The 20,006-nt window shown below is 45.9% G+C and overlaps 1 protein-coding gene across 6 annotated transcripts in view; it reads right to left on the bottom strand.

Annotated features, from left to right (window-relative positions):
* rab27a (RAB27A, member RAS oncogene family) overlaps nucleotides 1-20,006 on the bottom strand; it is a 120,679-nt gene that overhangs the window by 20,158 nt on the left and 80,515 nt on the right. For all 6 annotated transcript variants that reach the window (XM_070859300.1, XM_070859301.1, XM_070859297.1 and 3 more), the window contains one exon: nucleotides 18,873-19,045. In XM_070859300.1, coding sequence (XP_070715401.1) covers nucleotides 18,873-19,025 — 153 coding nt within the window. In that variant the 5' untranslated portion in view covers nucleotides 19,026-19,045. The remainder of the gene's footprint in view (nucleotides 1-18,872; nucleotides 19,046-20,006) is intronic.

Here is a 20,006-nt window from a genome sequence, read left to right on the forward strand (position 1 = left end):
TTTAAACGTGGGGTGACCGTTGCACATCAGCCACCACACGGGCTCGACAGAGCTCGGTCTTGGTCCAGTGGCAAGCGTTAACCAGGACGACTGGAGACCTGGCTCTGCTGCATGGACCTAGTGCGTGCACATATCGCACAGTGTGGGCTGGGCCCGTGCTGCCCCTGGGCCCTCGGCTCTTCTGGGCCCCGAACCTTCATTTGCCGCAACGCCACCACGACCTCTCACTGCTCCTCCGCACCAAACATTCGCCGCACCTCCACCACGATCACTCGCAGAATCTCAAATACCAATACGTGGTACGCACAGGGAGGACAAAGTTGTAAAGTCTACCCTAAAGTGCCTTAGTGATACTTTTGCTTGTGAGAAGTTGTCCTTTTCTCGTGAGGCAACACTGGTTTTAAAGCCAGTACCATCGGAAAGGTCAATGTTTGTTGACACGCAGCACCTACAGACATTAGTCAATAGGCTTCATTGTGAAGCGAGTGCCCACATGGGCCCCAGTCCAGAGCACCTTAGTAGCTTAGGAGTGTTTTCAGCATTTTAGCACATCATACAAATTCACCAAAATATGTTCTGCCACATCTGGTCTGACACACGGAGAGGTACCTAATGCGGGAGGCCTGGATATTTCCAGTCTTTGCACCCAGCCTCAGCATCAAAATAACTCCCAGGTAAAGTACAGTGTGGATCAAATTAAAAGTACAATTCTTTCCCCTCCCCCAAACTTCAGAGGATCTCCCACTACTGCAACACTGGCCATGATTTGCGCCAAACTCGCTGGCTACAGAGTGAAATTGCCCATTTGTACCCTATTATGGGTAGAGCAAGTGATTGGTCAACCAGTGGTGTTTTCACCGTCGCCGGAACTTTAAGAAGCAAACTTGTGGTGCTCATGAACCAAATGCACGTTTAAAAAAAGAAGGACAAGTGTAGAAATGTGTTGTATCTGAGGTAAAGTCAGGTCACATCACTAGTGCTAGTGATGGGCAGTTTTGTGCTGTGGGCCTAAAGATGGCCATGACAGAAACATAACTCAAGAGTAGCCACTGCATGAAAAGTGTGAACAACCCAGATCACAGGCAGTGATGAGTGAAGTATTTGCAGTCGTAGTGCAATATTTCATTCCTTTTTTTCTTGACCAACAGTTCACACAGGATTAGAATTAAGGCTCACCAAGAATAACAATGCAGCCATTTTAACAAAGTGTATATCCTCAGGCAAGTTCCTGCTGGAGACAGGTGCTGTTGGAGAAGTCAGTGTTCTTGATCAGGCCAACATCCCCAGCATCGAAGCACTGACCACACTCAACCAGCTCCACTGGGCAGTCCACATTGTCCGTGCGCCCGACACAAGACTCCCAAAGCAAGCGCTCTACTCGGAACTCCTACACGGCAAGCAAGCCCCAGGTGGGCAGCGGAAACGTTGCAAGGACACCCTAAAAGCCTCCTTGATAAAATGCAACATCCCCACCGATACCTGGGGGTCCCTGGCCAAAGACCACCCTAAGTGGAGGAAGAGCATCTGGGAGGGTGCTGAGCTCCTCGAGTCTCGTCGCCAAGAGCATGCGGAGGACAAGCGCAGGCAGCGGAAGGAGCGTGCGGCAAACCAGACTCCCCACCCACCCTTTCCTCTAACCACTGTCTGTCCCACCTGTGACAGAGACTGTAATTCCCGTATTGGACTGTTCAGTCACCTGAGAACTCACTTTGAGAGTGGAAGCAAGTCTTCCTCGATTGAAGGACTGCCTGTGATGCGGTTCGGGGCTTCTGGCTTGCAAACCGAAGCAGAGGATGAGCATCAAGGCCAAGGGAGCCGGATGCCAAAAAGGTCGACACAAGACAGGATGGAAGCGGAGGCCCCAGGTGATAGGAGATCGAAGGTTGGCTGGGTCTGTGCGATGGAGACAGCAGTGGGAAACAAGGCAGAGGAAACAGTCCTGGCCTTGTGCTAAACCCAACTACAAGTTCCAGAAGGTTATCTTGTTGAGTAATTCATTGGTAAATCTCAGTGACTTAAACAAGTGGCACTTGACTCCATAACTCCTTCCAAGTTCAATATGGTCTTGCTGAACCAGATCGGCTATTGGTGGATTTGTGAGCAGAGATAAAGACTAGCGGCAGCCGAAAGTGGTTTTTGGCAGCTGCTCCACCCACTCCACCAGCAATGAAACATGTTGGAGCAAATTGCAACTCAGACATCACCCTGGAGGCACTTACGGCTACAGATTTTTGAAAAGAAAAGGTGGCCAGAGAGCGATTGGCTGCAATAAAACACTAGAGATAATGGGAATAATTCAACAAGAAGCTAACTAGATAATTAAGCTGCTACAAGTCAGCAAAAACAGCTCAAAGTAATCAGACAATAATCAGCTGCTGCTTGAAATCAAGACAGACGACTATTAAACCACAACGCAAGTCAATTGCTTTAATTATGGCACTTCAAATCCCACAGCAGAAACTACTGGAGACAGCACTTCAGCCACGAGATGAATCACATGTGATTGCTCTCAAATCAAAATAGCTGCAGAGTGTTCAGACACACTGTTAATTCTACAGAAACATCGGGCTGGATTTGCGGCGACTTTGTGATCGGGTTTTCGCCGCGATTTGACCGTCTGCCACAAAAACTCGCCCGGTGAGATCCTCATGCAGCGGCGATTCCACAAACCGTCGGCAAGGGTTTTGTGAACGTTTCTTGCAATTTTTGTTCTCGTTTTCCCCCCTCTTGCAGCTCTACCGGCCCTGGACTAAAATTGCCGAAACTCCTGGTTTACGCCGCGAATCCTCATGCAATGCCGACTTTACCAGATGTAAAGGCCGAAAGTTCGGCCTGAAAACGAGAGCGCAGAGAAAACAGCAACCTGGGCGGAAAACTAACATTTGCCAAAATCCGAAAATCCTGCCCATAATATCCAAATCCAATACGTTCCAAGGTGACGGAGAATTTTTAAAAAGTATTTTTACCTCACTTCCATACGCTCTCTCCCCAGTACTGGATATTTACCTGCAGCAAGCCCAAACTATCCACGTTAATAGATGGCTTTCTTATTCAAATTACATACAAGAGGAACCGAAAGTGAAGTCACAAAACCAACTTCTTCACAATGGCAAATGTTATGTATGCAATAAAGGTTCAAACTGAGTAACTAAGCAAGGAACAACCTTGGCTCTGTTTATTTAGGCCCAAAGTGCCTGACTCTCACAATGGCTGGCCTTTTATACCTGAGCAGCATCATGTGCGTACTGCTCAGTGCCCTCCAACAATGATGCCACCTGGTGGCTACAATCATAATGTACATACATGACAGTAAAATAAGGACTTTGGCCATGTATTTAAAAAAAACCCGACATAATTCATTCCTCCCTCCTTTTTGTGAATAGTGCTTTATTTCCCACCATTAAGCCTTCGAAAGGGTGGAGACTGCCATCTCATTAGTTTGAGCACATTGGAGCCCAAATTCCAGGATCAAGTGTTGAAAACCAAATACTTTTTAGCCACCACTTTTTTTTTTTAAAAACGGTGTATTTTTTGATGCTATGCAAGGTCCAATAAAAAAAACCTCAACTATCGCCCTTCCTGAAAGTGTTTTCTTTGCTGGGTTACAATTTAATTGGTATCTCAGAGTAGCGATTCATCGATGGGAATTTACAGCCAAGGCTGATCTAGTTTTCACCCAAATCCCATGTTCATGCAATTCCTGCAGGGGCCACGGAACAGGTAACAGGCATGAGGATCCTGGTCAATTTTCCCTCCCTGGGGCAGGGGCTAATTATAGGCCCCAACTCCCGCATGGCCAAGCTCAACTAATTCAGCACAGACTGGGAATCCAACCTGGCACCTTCCTGGCATCAGCTGCCCAGACAATAAGCATACAGCCAGCAAGGACACTAGCAAGATCAGGGTAGCACCAAGTTAAAAATGTGGTTTTGCAAACACACAGTTTTCTATTTCTGCTACTCTGTAGCATCAATCCCCCACCCCACCCCACTGCCCACCTCCCCCAAGTTAGGTCCAACAGATTAGGTGCAGGGTAAAGTTCCCTCTACTCTTTCCCCAACAATGTACTTCACTCATCAGTCGCGGATGAAAAACGGACCCTGACCCACCCCATTGCATTTCTGCACAAGCCATCCTTGTGGCTCAAGTGAGATTACCCTTTGGAGCCAAGTTAGGGGCAGTTTTGTGCTGTGGTGGCAAGCCCATTATGAACTGGCTTGTCGAAGAAAAGGTCTTTGGTATGTCAGGCAACTGGAATTTTAAAAACTTAGCTCCTGGAAGGGAGAGAGCAATGCATCAACTCACTGCACACCCAGTTCCCATTTATACATCATTTTTTTTTTTTAAATTGCCACTTTTGAGCCAGCTATTGGCCAACAGGAACCCTATGCCCATTGTATCGCTTTCAGTAATCACACGGACCAATAGTAATCACGTGACTTTTCATTACAGGGCTCTGGACCAATGTTAGCAAAGGTAGGCTAGGAATTTGGCAGGTTTGAGCTTGTAAAACCACCGCTCTTCAAATAACAAATCCAAAGTTCCATGTCGATCAGTTCACAATAAACGGATGTGCCAATATCACCAACCTCCTCCATTTGGAACCACCCTGCCTCGGCATTTCCAGCAGAGTAACCACAGCTCACCCATCAACACGGCTCAGACTGTGGCATCTCCAACCCTCAATTGGGATGTTGTGGAATCTGGGCTGGTGCATGAGAGAGATTTGTTTTGTTGTTAATACAAGAGCAGAAACAGAAAGCAAATGGAAGAGCCAACAAGAGCAGGGATAGGCACAGGGACACGCCTCGCAGACGGAGAAGTGTGAGAGCGAGAGAAACGTAACCTCAACCACACAAATAGAACTGCAGGAGATAGATCAGCAATCTAAACAATTACAAAAGGATGAGCAAAATCCAGGGTAAATTATAAAGATCATATTCATCAACATGAACTGCCAGCTCCAAATGTAGTGCAGTATACCCATCAGGAAAGGATGAACAGGCTGGGTCTCTTTTCTCTTGAAAAAAGGCTGAGAGGTGACCCAATTGAGGTCTTTAAAATTATGAAAGATTTTGATAGAGTAGATACAGACAGAATGTTTCCACTTGTGGGGAAGAGCATAACTAGAGGCCATCAATATAAGATAGACACCAAGAAATCCAATAGGGAATTCAGAAGAAACTTCTTTACCCAAAGAGCGGTGAGACTGTGGAACTCGCTACCACAGGGAGTTGAAGCGAAGAGTATCGATAAATCCAAGGGAAGGCTGGACAATCATACGAGGGAGAAGGGAATAGAGGGTCATGCGGATAGATTTAAGGAAAGATGAGAGGAGGCTCGCGTGGAGCATAAACGGCAGCATGGACTGGTTGGGCCAAATAGCCTGTGTCCGTGCTGGAAATCCTATGTAACAGTCAGCATTCAGTTCATCATTGTGGTGTTGAGACAGCGTGAGGGCTGTAATCAACGCTTCACACAGGGCGACAGTTTGTAGATTCATAAGTAAAATGTATAACAAAGCTGGCATGTCTGGGAGCGCCCCTGAAGTTTTTCTTTAAACACTTGGGGGGGGGGGGGGGGGGGGGCAGGAAATATCTCTGATAAATGCTGACGAGGGGGGAAATTTAGCATCGGGAAGTTAATGAGCCCGTTTGCGAGGACGCTAAATTATCAGTAATGGAGTCATTAACCAAAAGCTGATCAGAGACTTCATTTCAATGGCATTTACTAACTGAGCTCCCACACACTGGCAGCACTTCTCATCTCCCCGATGTCATCAAGATGCACTTTAAAACAAAAACAGCCCAAATATTTAAGTGTCGAAGGGAGAGAAAGAAAATATATATTTTTTTTTAAATCAATCATTTCAGATAGTCTGACGTAACAGGAGAGACTGAAGATGAGGAGGTTGCCCACTAAAAAAGTACACAGATAAATATTAAGGCTGTAGCTGCCTGTTCATGGTTGAGGGCTTCCCAAGACCTCAGGTGAGCAAGTGGATTTTCAGGCGCTAAGCCAGATATGGCAATCAAGATTCAACCCTCGGTTTTTGAAAAGACTGCGGGCCTCCAGGAGGTGTTGCCATCAGCGGGTCAAAGGACAAATCAGCCAGATGTGCCCGTGACCCCTGCTGAAAAGGGCAGAGACAGCAAGGTCTCGTAAGGACAAGACCAGGTGGTGCCCATCATTACCAAACACCGGGGTCTCGGTTCTCGCATGAAGGATGACCGCTTGGATGAAGCGCAAAGGGCTCTTGCTGCTCGTGGAACTCAGCCCCAGCTAGCACCTTCAGGAGTGGAGGGGAAAAATTCCTTACTCCTCTCCAACACCGCCCCCACCCCCCTTTTATTAGTGTATTCTGATCTCTCCCTGCACAGAAAAAAAAACACACGCTCTAATAACACCATAACATTTCCTTTCCCGTCGGTCTCAGTGTTGCTTTAATTGGGGTCGTCTTTCTCCTCGGAGAAAGATGGAAGCACCAAAAGAAAGCAATATATTTTATACAACTAAATAAGACTGCAGAATATTTTTATCTATTGACATTACTTCATACCTCTAGCCTCAACTATTTTTTCCCATCCTGCTCCTCACTATCGACTATTACATAGGATATCCAGCACAGAAACAGGCCATTCGGTCCAACCAGTGTTTATGCTCCACTCAAGCCTCCTCAGGATCCCGATCAGACCGAGTCAGCATGGATTTATGAAAGGGAAATCCTGCTTGACAAATCTTCTGGAATTTTTTTGAGGGTGTAACTAGTAGAGTGGACAAGGGAGAATCAGTGGATGTGGTGTATTTGGACTTTCAAAAGGCTTTTGACAAGGTCCCACACAAGAGATTGGTGTGCAAAATCAAAGCACATGGTATTGGGGGTAATGTACTGACGTGGATAGAGAACTGGTTGGCAGACAGGAAGCAGAGAGTCAGGATAAACGGGTCCTTTTCGGAATGGGAGGCAGTGACTAGTGGAGTGCTGCAGGGCTCAGTGCTGGGACCCCAGCTATTTACAATATACATCAATATTTGGATGATGGAATTGAGTGTAATATCTCCAAGTTTGCAGATGACACTAAACTGGGTGGTGGTGTAAGATGTGAGGAGGATGCTAAGAGGCTGCAGGGTGATTTGAACAGGTTAGGTGAGTGGGCAAATGCATGGCAGATGCAGTATAATGTGGATAAATGTGAGGTTATCCACTTTTTGGTGGCAAAAACACGAAGGCAGATTATTATCTGAATGGTGGCAGATTAGGAAAAGGGGAGGTGCAACAAGACCTGGGTGTCATGGTTCATCAGACATTGAAAGTTGGCATGCAGGTACAGCAGGCGGTGAAAGCGGCAAATGGTATGTTGGCCTTCATAGCTAGGGGATTTGAGTATAGGAGCAGGGAGGTCTTACTGCAATTGTACAGGGCCTTGGTGAGGCCTCACCTGGAATATTGTGTTCAGTTTTGGTCTCCTAATCTGAGGAAGGACGTTCTTGCTATTGAGGGAGTGCAGCGAAGGTTCACCAGACTGATTCCCGGGATGGCTGGACTGACATATGAGGAGAGACTGGATCAACGGGGCCTTTACACATTGGAGTTTAGAAGGATGAGAGGGGATCTCATAGAAACGTATAAGATTCTGACGGGACTGGACAGGTTAGATGCGGAAAGAATGTTCCCGATGTTGGGCAAGTCCAGAATCAGGGGACACAGTCTTAGGATAAGGGGTAGACTATTTAGGACTGAGATGAGGAGAAACTTCTTCACTCAAAGTTGTTAACCTGTGGAATTCCCTGCCGCAGAGAGTTGTTGATGCCAGTTCATTGGATATATTCAAGAGGGAGTTAGATATGGCCCTTACGGCTAAAGGGATCAAGGGGTATGGAGAGAAAGCAGGAAAGGGGCACTGAGGGAATGATCAGCCATGATCTTATTGAATGGTGGTACAGGCTCTAAGGACCGAATGGCCTACTCCTGCACCTATTTCCTTTGTTTCTATATTTCTAGGTTGCCCGTCTTTACTCATCTAAATCTATCAGTACAACCCTCTATTTCCTTCTCCTTCATATGTCTGTCTAGCCTCCCCTTAAATGCATCGATGCTATTCGCCTCAACCCCTCCCTGTGGCGACGAGTTCCACATTCTCACCACTCTCTGGGCAAAGAATTTGCTTCTGAAGCCCAAAAGTTGTGGAAAGAGATTTGCCATCAAACGAAACAGGTCAACCCATCCCAATTTAACACATTTCCTGTAGTTTGAGAATGTGGTTTTACTAACTAACTCAGTGAGCTTTTGACAGAGCCAAATTCTTTGACGACAGATTTCACAGTGCCACAGACTACAGCTGCTATGGCAATCGCATGCCATTAATTGAAGCATTCATCAAAATGTATACCGCACTATTACAAGTTTCATAGATGAAAATCTCTTGTGATTGAGCCATCTGGGAAGCAAATTCATACACAGATCACACGGCAGCTAACGGAGACAAACTTCACTCCTGAAGGATCAACTGCACATTGTGAGCAACTTGTGGTGTTGCATCAACAGCGGCCAGCGCCCTTACTGGCAAAGCCATTGGCTGTGTTTACAGAAAAATGGATGGACCCATGAAGCGAAATAGCAAGCCACTGGGAAAAGCAGCAGAACCCCATGGAGCTACTTTACTTATTCAAGCAACCGAAACCAGAGGCCTTAAAAACAGAAAAGGGGACAGAATTGTAGAACGAGATTCCCAGAATCCATTAAAAAAAAAACGGAAATTAACTGGATTAAGATTGTAGCAAACAAAAGTTCAACCACCGTAAAATTATTTGCTCATCATCTACAAATCCAAAGAGTAGGACGCGTAGAGACATAGCCAGATGAGGAGCAGGACTAAGACCGCAGCTTGGCCACTGCATATTTATTAGAGGTCCTTGGTTGACTTCAAGACTGGAGAGTGGGGTGGGAGACATAGAAATGATTTTTTTTTTTTAAATAAAAGTGTTGGAATAGGTTTTCTAAGGTTACACATTTGAACATTTTTACTAGTGTAAACAAAAAATAATTTGCGTCAAGTTGGATCGGTTTTAAAGAAAATCAACCTCTCGTACTAGAAGGTAAATAAAATGCATATCCTGTTGTATTGGTGGTTGCAAATCATTCCAACTGTCTCCTTCCACCCAGATTACTCATTTCAAACAAACATCTGGCCAAATTCTCAAACTTCCTTAGCAAATGATCCAGATTTTACTGTGAGGATGGTGGGACTTGGGTTGGTTCCTCAAGATGGAAGAGTTAAACTGGGAGATATGGTCCTGCCCAATTTGCAGAAACTCATCTCTCTTTAAAAAGAAAACAAACTCCTCCAATATTTAAATTTTAAAATTGGGGCGGGGGCAGTGGTGAACTGACACAATTACAGTTTATCCTGAGGGACTTGGGCCTGAAATTCCAGGGTTGAACTGCCATGTAACCCATGATCGCAGACTGTGTCATTAGTGCAAGTGGATGCTCTGAATCGCCTTGGTGTTACAGAGGCACCCGTTCGAGGAGGGACAGGGCTGACATGGGGTTATGACAGTAAAAGAAAATGTGTATTTGCTTTTGGAAACAATAAACACATTATTGAAAGCCTCCTCTTAAGTTGTGCCTGGCATCCAATATTTGCAAGCCTCAACTGAAGGCAAATATATTGGATGGCAGCTCAACATGGGATGCCAGATGGGAAGAAGGGGGCGATGGAGAGGCCCCAGGTAACCGGTTCCACCCCAAAGGGGTTTGGGGGCCCAATATGACCAGGCTCTTAGTTCAGCAAAGATTTTGAATATTAATCCAAATGAGCGAGTGTGAGTGAGTGAAACAGAACTAAGACAGGAGAAAACAGGAAGACAGACAAGACACCAGGAGGATTAAAGTCTCAGAGTGTGTTATTGATAGGAGTCTGAATTAGCTAGACAAGCCAACGGGTGGGGGGTCAAGTTAATACGAGCACAAAGCAACACACTGGATGGGTTGAAGCATGAATTTCAGTGCATTTCAAGCCTTATTCAATCTTCAAAATGCAGGATTACTCTGGATTTGCAGATCAGAAGAACATTCATTTAACAATTTTCCCCATAATTGACAACCACCAGAGTTGATAATACTGTAGAATAGAATCAGAGAAAAATGCCACAAGAGGCCCTTCGGCCTATGCCGGTTGATATACACATTGCAAACAAAAAGGAACTGTTCATTTGTACTTTATTATTTGCATTTACAATTTGAAATCTGAAGAAAGTCCTCAGAAAATGTCACTATACCTCAGTATTTATTCAACACTAAGTATTGAAGCAAAACCCCTCGCTTATCTGTACTCATACCACGCTTCATGCTCTGCTGAACCAGTTGTCTATACGGACTGTGGCTCTTTTGACACCAGCCAATATATTTGCATCTGCCAAACAAATTTTTACAGTGGGAATAAATTTCTGCCTTAACCATTCCTGCAAACTGCAGCAATAATTAAAAAAAAAATAAGAAGTTTAACCCAAACTTGTAGCTTAAACCAGTCTCGCTTTCTCCTTTAAGGGCACATGGAGCAAAGCAGGATATCTGGCAGCCTGATTCTCTGCTGTGGGGGTAAACAAGTCATTTTACTTTGGTCAGCTGCCAGCCCAGACAATTTGCTTTGAGCATCATTTGAAGTCTGGAGCCACTTCACACAGATAGGAGTTTCTCACACTCCTTTATCAAGGGCACACTGGTTCTAAAAGCAGCCTGTCGGGTATATAGAATCGGACAGAAACAGTGCGGGCCTTTACATCTCGACAAACGAGTTAGCGTTGTTGATTATATTAAAATAAATAGAAATGGGAGTATAACGGGTCATCATTCACCCGGAAGCCTTGCTCGAGTAACTAACTCCTGCCCCACTAGTCCGGTGTAAAATAGAACAGATTTTCTTTGAGACATTTCTCCTATACTTCATCCACCCTCAAAACTATACATGGTCATTTGAGATATATTTTCTCTAACTTAAATTATAATTTAAGATCTTTATTTATACAATACCAAGCACATGGTAAAGCTCAATAACTAAAATTATATTTAGTTAACATATTTTCTCCTCCAGTTATAAAGACAAAATAATGATACTTTGGTCGTGATGTGGTGGGTGTAGGAGACAGGGGGACTCCCCCAGACCAATCTCGATCACGTCGTTGTGTAGACTAGTCACAGGAAGGGGATTGTGGGGGGGGGGGGGGGGGGGAAGATCGCCATCATCATAGGCAGTCCCTCGAAGCAAGGATGACTTGCTTCCACGCCAAAAAGGGAGGAGTTCACAGGTGCTTCAATGTTCCAGATCCCGAACTACATCTGGAAGAGTGGAAGATGCCTGTGCGTGGATTTTTAAATTAAAAAAATGTGTGGTGGCCGTTGCACACCAGCCACCACATGGGCTTGACCGAGCTAGGTCACCATTGGGATATTTTCACACAACTGCTGGGAATCTGCTGCAGAGTGGTAGAGAGGGGGGTCTGGGAGCAAGTTTACAGTGTTTCCTCTACGTGACTCAGGATGATGCAAAATGAGAGAGACAGGTCATATTTTCCATGATCAGTTTGTGGCTATGATTCATTTTTGATTTTTTAATTCATTCACACAACTAGCATTTATTGCCCATCCCTAATTGTGAAGGTGGTAGTGAGCCACCTTCTCGAACCGCTGCATTGTGGTGAAAGTATATTAATCATGGACACGCCTTGCAACAGTCCCGAACCTACATAATTTAGCCTGCAATGTCAGTGTAGCGCGCACTCAACATGTTCTGCCAACCCAGACATTTGTTGAGAGAAATTTTAATAAAACCATGGAATGGCACCATATGGGATAGGTTAGCATAGTGGTTATGTTACTGGACTTGTAATCCAGAGACACACGTTCAAAACCCACCATGGCAGCTGGAGAATTTAAATTTGTCGAATTAAATAAATACGGAATTTTAAAAAACTAGCATCAGTAATGGTGACTGGATTGTCATTAAAAACCCAACTGGTTCACTAATGCTCCTGGAGAGGAAATCTGCCATCCTTACCTGGTCTGGCCTGTTAACTCTTAACTGCCCTCCGCGGTTCAAGGTGGCAGCTCACCATCACCTTCTCCCGGGCAATCAGGGACGGGCAATAAATGCCATCCTTGCCAGCGATGCCCACATCTCGTGAATACATTTTTTTTTTTAAAAACACCTTAAAAACCCCAGGAGAGAGAGAGAGAGAGAGAGAGAGAGAGAGAGAGAGAGAATATTGCTGTTTTGACAACATCTCAAACTATTACATTCCACAACTGACTCGTGAAATATGAAATCATCTTACCAACGGAACAACTGCTAGCAACAGAAAAATACACAAACACATGATGGAAATAACCAGGCACTAAACTGAACTGTTCACAAGGAGTCCACTAGAGGGCACTCCACACCTCGATATTCAGTATTCATTAAATACAACGGAAAGATAGAACCTCACCCATCCAGTTACAGCAGGTCTCAGCCAAGGGAAGGCAGTTTGAACGACCTACCCCCCTCTGTGTCCATTAAATAAGCAACTATAGTGGAATCTTGGTCAATACAACAACATCTTTCATATTGTTCGGTATTGTTCTCCTCAGAGCAGAGAAGGTCGAGAGGAGATTTGATAGGAGGTGTTCAAAATCATGAGGTCTGGACAGAGTAGTCAGAGAGAGAAACTGTTCCCGTTAGCAGAAGGGTTGAGAACCAGAGGACACAGATTGGCAAAAGAACCAAAGGCAACAGGAAGAAAATCATTTTGACACAGTGTGTGGCTAGTATCTGGAATGCACGGTCTGAAAAGGGCGCTGGAGGCAGACTCAATCTCATCTTTCAAAAGGGAAGTGGATAAGTAGCTGAAGGAAAAAGATTTGCAGGGCTATGGGGAAAGGGCGGGGAAAGGAGACTTGCCGAGAGCTGGCACGGGCTTGACGTGGCCAAATGGCCGACTTCTGTGCTGCAACCATTCGATGATCCGATGATTCTTACAACTCCTTTAACGTAGCAAAACCTTGCAAGGCGCTTCACAGGAGCATCATCACTACACAACCTGACACTGAGCCACAGGAGGTATTGGGACAGGTGACCAAAGGCTTGGTCAAAGAGGTAGGTCTTAAGGAGGAGGAGAGGAGAGATGCGGAGGGGTTTAGGGAGGAAATTTCAGAGCTGAAGTCACGGCTACCAATGCGAGCGCGGAAAATCGGGGATGCGCAAGAAGCCAGATTTGGAGGAGCAGAGAGATCTGAGAGTTGTAGGGCTGAAGGGGTGGGGGGAGTTAAAGATAGAGAGGGGATGGAGGTATTTGAAAACAAGGATGAGTTTTAAAAATCGCGGTATTGCCAGACCAGGTGCCAGTGTAGGTCGGTGAACACAAGGTGATGGGTGAACGTGATTTGGAGAGAGTTGGGATACGGGCGGCAGAGTTCTGGATGACAAGGGAAGACAGACAATCCACAGCTACAGTGAGCACAAGAATCCCTACACAACCGCCCTTTCCGATCAACATTACACGCAAGTGTTTAGCCTCCGTGTTGGGGTACTGATGTCAGGTTTTTACAGAAATTATACTTTCTTTAAAGTAGATGATGTCTTTTGGAATAAATTGAAACGGTTACCGATTTGTCATTTTGCACACGCATATCTGGAATGACCAGTCTTCTCACACCACCAGAGAAAAAAAGCGTGCACCTCCCCATCACAATACTGCTTCCCACTCGGAATTGGTATCCTCCTGTCCCCAATCACTATACCAGCAACAAACCCAAAATACACCACCTTCAATGCTTCACCGGACAAGGACAGAGCAAGGTTCCGCCCAAGGTGTGTGGGCCGCACACCGATCGCAAGGTCCCGCGCACCCCGCTGTATCGCTGGAAGGGTTCCCTGTGCGCACACAGCCACTCCGCACATTTAAAGGGGCTGTGCACAAAGCAAAACGCCAGGGAATATTGGGCAGAAGGCTCCCCCGTTGCCATGGAAACCGGCCGAGATACGCAAAGCTGTCAAGTGTCTGCTTGGCTCCGTGGCAGCATTCTCGAGGTGGGTTCAAGTTCCACTCCTGATCTTGAGCGCGTAACCCAAGCGAGCGTTTCAGTGGAGCATCGAGGGAGTGCTGCATTGTCAGAGTTGAAGCCTTTCAGGTGAGATGCTAAACAGAGGCCCCGTCTACCTGCTTGGGTGGATGCAAGTGATTCCACGGCACTATCCGAAGGGAAATGAGTTCTCCATGTGCCCTCGACAACAGTCTTCCCTCAACCAGCACCGCCACAACAAAGTACCACCTCTGCCGTGTGTGGGGCCTTGCTCAGCGCTGATTGGCTGCTGTGTTTGCTTACAGAACAATAACCAGGTGTCAAAAAGTAATGAATTAGGTGCGAAGTAGCATGTGAAAGGTGCTATATACACTAGAGTAGAGTCTCTTTTTGTACTTCGAGGACAAAACATCCTCCCGCAGTGTGTTTTCTAGATCTGAAGTTATACCCCTCCCGATATTTAAAGCCAAAAAATTCTAAATTTGTGCCACTCGAGCGCTTAATTTTCTCATTTTGAATCTACAATTCAATCCAGAACACATCGCATTCAATTAACCACTTGCCCCAATGTACGTTAGCTGATGGGGCCACGCCCACTTTAAGCTGTGCGGCCACATGGAGTTCTGGCAGTCGGCGCATCCGTGGAATTTTGAATCGGCCATTAAAGGGGCCGTAAAGCCCCCCCCTCAAAAAAGAGGGGAACAATGGATGGGGCTGGTGTATCCAATTTAATGTTAAATTATCGCGGGGTACGGGGAGGGAGAGGAGAGGGGAAAGAGAAGTACAGCTACAGCTTTATTGGAGGGCAAAATACATGACTTATTACTGGATATACAAGCCCTCATGCAGTGCTTCGAGTTAAAGCACATCTTGCTCTGGGCCAAAATTATCTCATTGTTGAATTCCAGAGTGATGATGAACAAGTTACAGGTAAAACATTTGTGCAATGCAAGATGTTGATTATGGTCAGAATTTTCTCTCTCCTTTTGCTGCAAGACAGGAACCACCAGATTTAAAAATAATAAAAGCATCAAGTGTGTGTGCACAAGTGAAACTCCGTTTCTCCACCACCTTCTCAGGACAACTGGGGATGGGCAATAAATGCTGGCTGTGTCAGCGACGCCCACTTCCGGGAGGATTAATGATAGCAATTTAAAGAGAGGCGAGGCGAGGCTGCCAACTCTGGTCGGGTGCATTGCCCCCAGAGGTTTAATCACATGACCTCCCACCATGACCCACCCTGCCCCAACAGCCCCGCTATTGGTCCATCCTCTGGGCGTAACAGGTACAACGTCCTGGATCCGGCAACCTTGGGATCAAAGCCGTTGCGGTTTCTTCCGGATTTCGGAGAGGAAAATCAGACGTCCCAAATCCAGCAACCGCGGGGATGATTCTTGGGTATTTCTGGATCAGAAAATCCGATGTCCCAAATCCGGCAACCTCGGGATCAATTTTCGGGTATCTCTGGATTCCGGACGACTCCTTCTGCAATGTGCAAAATGTCCGGTCTTTGGACAATTCCGGTTTTTCGGAATTCCAGATTCGGGATGTTGTACCTGTACTACCTTCCCATGCCAACTGGAAAGGGAGCAGAGTGTTGCCCCGTTGGATGAATAGTGACCGTTAATCTCCAAAAATGAAAATGTTCGAAGAAAATGGAAAGGAGAAAAGACAATTTTGTTCATAACCCGATGATTGGGCTGTGAGCAGCAGAGTCCTGGGGATTGATTGCAATCTGCAATTGCTGGAGACTTCGGGACAATTCTGGGACGCAGAAGTGGCTTTTCTACCTCACTGCCTCTGCACAGTTTTCTTGACTCCCATCTCACCTCGCCCGATCTCTCACCCAGCTACGTGCGAGTATTTGGTAAACTGGCAGCTTTTTGCTTCGAAGACCATCAAAGACTTGGGAGGGCGAGTGCGGTAAATGTTTTGAGAGCAGTTATTATTATGTATGTAACTATGTAATACTCGCCACCAGAGGGCGCAACTGTTGGTGAATGGTCACCTGCACACACGTGCAGGGCCAGTATAAAAGGCTGGCTGCCATGTTGTTTAGGCACTCTGGAATTGTAATAAAGACTAAAGTCACACTAAGTTTAGCTCACAGTACTCAGCCTCATGGAGCTCTTCTATGCATAATAGTTACCAAATTAAAACTTTAAAAAGTGAAATATAGGCTACTGAAAATTAGAGTCTACTCATAATTTAAAGTTGAAATTATCTGACAGGACAAATTTATTTCAGCACCAATATGTACTTAACCGGCTTCATTTAAATTATTGGCTACGGGTTAAAAATGACTAAGGTCTAAACCGTGGCTTCCAAGTAACTGGAAAGTTGCTTTCTTCCCATGGGTTACTCAGCCGAGCTCACTACTGAGCGTACAGTAAACCAGCCAGAGTGCCCACCATCCCTGCCCGTGGGACCATCCATCAGCAAGTGTACATTCAAGTCGCTTGTATTTAAGATAGACCACCGAATACTTCCACCTCATCAACTCACTGAGAATTTTCCATTGCAAACATTATCCTGAGGTAAACTAGGACCTTAAAACGGGTTTAACAGACGAGATAAATCAATCTTCCAGTTGCAGTAATCCTCCGGCAGGAAAGGGAGTGAGGCAGATGGTTCTGGCGGGGGGGGATGCTCTAGACATCGGTAGTGTGAAGAGCTAATGCATCTTCCAGGACATTTATGGATTGCTCCTCTGCACCAGTGACAATCATGCAAGCAAATGCCGATTGAAAGGCAACGTTAAAACATCCTTCACAACACGGAGGATGGGCACATCACCAGGTTTACATCTAGCTTACTAAGGGGCTCTCGTACGGCACAATAGAATTGTACTAAGCTTAGGCACCTACATAGGCCAAAGCCCCTAAACAATTACCACCACTGCACCACATTTAAAAGGAAGTTAGCAGTGTAACTGCCCAGTACAGGACTTGACCTTCTTCTGTACATTGGTGTTAAGGTAAATCAGCTTTTCCAATTGATTCCACACATCTGACGTACTGAATTGAAAAACTCTCAATAAAGGATGTTATATTTAGAATAACTCCACAAGACTGATTACTGAGAGCTTAAACTGATGTGACCTTAGTCTCTTTAATAAAACTCCAGAGTGCCAAAGCAGCATGGCAGACAACCTTTTATACTCGCTTGCATGATGTGTGGTGACCCTTGGGCCTCCAACAGGTGCGCCCTCTGGTGGCAAGTCTTACACAGTTACAATGTTTACATACATAACAAAAGGAGAGATGTAACCATGGTCAGTGACCACTGGGATTACTCCACATGAGTGAACCAACACGAAGGGGAAAAATCTAAGGAGAATACTATTTTCTTCAATGGATTCTTTTGACTTTTTAAAAAAAAAAAAATTAAAGCATCCATTTTCCTCCCATCATGGGAGGCCCTCAAGTAGGATCTCCTACCAGGCTACAGGAGACATCTGGCGCAGGTTTTCAGGATTGGAAGGGGCAGAAGGAAGACCACGAGTCGAAGGCCCGATGCCAGGATGCCACACTCTGGGCAAACTCCACAGTCCACAGCATGTTTTCCCACTTTGCCTTGGAGTAGTCTTTAAATCTTTAAAGTTGCATTCCGGCAAGTTCGAACAGAAAGAACACAAGAAATAGTTGTAGCAGTCGGCCATTTGGCTCTTGATACCTCTGCCATTCAACAGGATCATGGCTGTTGTTCACCAAGCTGCACTGTCCCCATATCCCTCCTTAATTACCAAAAGTTTTCGATCTCCATCTTGAATACAGGTGCAGCGGCTAAAACCCAGAACCCTCGGGACCGAAGTCGGTCTGGATTCCAGGCTTTCGATTTGCTTTCTGACAATCATGAATTCAGAAACATCCGAGCCCTGGTTCGGATAGTTCTGTGTTTCAGATCAGAAAGTTGGCGGGGGGGGGGCAGGGGGGGGTCCGCTAAGGAGCTGTTCAGGCCGTCCGGCCCCACCGAGGAGGTAGTCGGGCAGGACTCCGCCAAGAAGATAGTCAGGCAGGCCGGCGAGGAGGTCCTGAGGTAAGGGCAGCAAGGCAAGGCCCGAAGTTGGGCCTCCGAGGTCGGCGGGTCCGGATTTGGGAACATTTTACGGATTCCGGATGACCCTGCCACTGATCGTCCCAGAGTCTGGATTCTGGAACACTCCGGATTCTGAAACACCGGATTCTCGACACTGCATCCACAGTCCTCTGAGGGGTTGAGAATTCCAAAGATTCACAACCCTTTGAGTGAAGAAATTTCTAAATGGCCGACCCCTTATTTCAAGAGTGTTCTAGATTCCCCAGCCCAGAAGGGAGGGAAACCCCACTAGAGAGTCACCACATCAGCAGGTAAATTGAGGCGTTTGCGAGCTTGATTTCCTACCCACAGCTGCGGGGCAACTTCATGGCCAATGAGCTGCCCTCCATTGTCAAGAATCAGGCTGAGATTGAGACGGATATTTGAGTTATTCAATCACAGGGCGCACATCAAAGTCCAATCCCAATTAAGGAAAACCCTCCTTTAAAAGGAGAATGAAAGGCAGAGGCATCTCATATCATATTGCATGGTTTCTTTTCTTCAAAATAAAATCTCGCTCAGAGTCAGAGTATAATTAAATCAGTCAGGATGTACTGCAGAGAAACATAAAGTCAGAGTTACAGCTACAGGCACAAAATGTAATAAAAACGGATCCTAAAAAAGAAAGTAAAAGTTCAAAGCCCTGAAGATACTAAAACGATTATTATGGAGTTCCATAAATCGAGCGAAGGCAGTGTTGGGACAACAGTCAGCGTTCTGCTTCTGATTTACTTACCACTCTCTTTTCTCGAAAGTCTATACCAACTGTGGTGATGAACTTGGAGTTGAATTTGGCATCTGTGTATTGATAGAGAAAGCTGGTTTTTCCCACTCCTGAATCACCAAGTGCTAGGAATTTGATGAGGTAATCATAGTCTCCATCAGACATAGTGAAAACTTAATGCTGACCTGCAATAAAGAAGAAAATGGTTTCAAATAGGCTGCAACGAAGAAATATGTAACAAGACTCTTTCCCCACCACCCCTTTGAAATATAGTGACTGGTTTCCCCCACCGATAGTGGAGGGCGGCACCATTATCCAACCCAACACAGGACCAAGGGTGGAGAATAGCAATTCGAATCACGGTATGGTTACAGCGCAGGAGGCCATTCGGCCCATCGAGCCCATGCCGGCTCTATGCAAAGAGCACTTCAGCTAGTCCCACTCCCCCGCCCTTTCCCTGTAGCCTTGCAAATGTTTTCCTTCAGCAACCGGACAGACTTTCCCCCTCCAGTTTTATCCCTTTACTTCACCTCTCCTGAAAGGTAGGGACTCTTGTAGGGTTAGGGTTCCACAGGAATCAGCAACCTTCCCCCTCTTCACCCCACACATCACCCATTCTTCATGCCAATCTATGCGGTGATTGTCAGTGAGCTATGAGACATCACAGCCAAGTCAGATCTCGGCCTCGCCAGCTTCCACACAAGTTCACTGGCAGCACTCAAGGCACGGATATCTCCCCCTTTACCTGCAGCTTCTGGCAACATTAAATGTTGCCCCGTCCTCTTCAGTTGAGCCATTACACTCTATTCCTGATGCTTATGCCGCAGCCTGATTGAAATGAACAGTTCTCATTTTTTTGCTTTTGAAGCCATTATCTGCCTCTCCAATAGTAATTAGCACATCAGACGCTTCCCCTTTGATTTATTTGCATGGTAAAAGAGACGCTCTACATTTTCCCAGTTGGGATGAAGGGGCTCCACCCGGCACGTTAGCCCATAGATGATCCGAATTGCTTCTCCTCCAGTGCAGTTCCACCATTCACGCTTTATCAAAACAGGTGCTGGAATTCAACCCGTGAGAGGGCTAGTGAGATGTGTGGCTAAAACATAGAAACATAGAAAATAGGTGCAGGAGTAGGCCATTCGG

This window comes from Pristiophorus japonicus, chromosome 17 (assembly GCF_044704955.1).
Source record: "Pristiophorus japonicus isolate sPriJap1 chromosome 17, sPriJap1.hap1, whole genome shotgun sequence".
Lineage (NCBI taxonomy): Eukaryota > Metazoa > Chordata > Chondrichthyes > Pristiophoridae > Pristiophorus > Pristiophorus japonicus.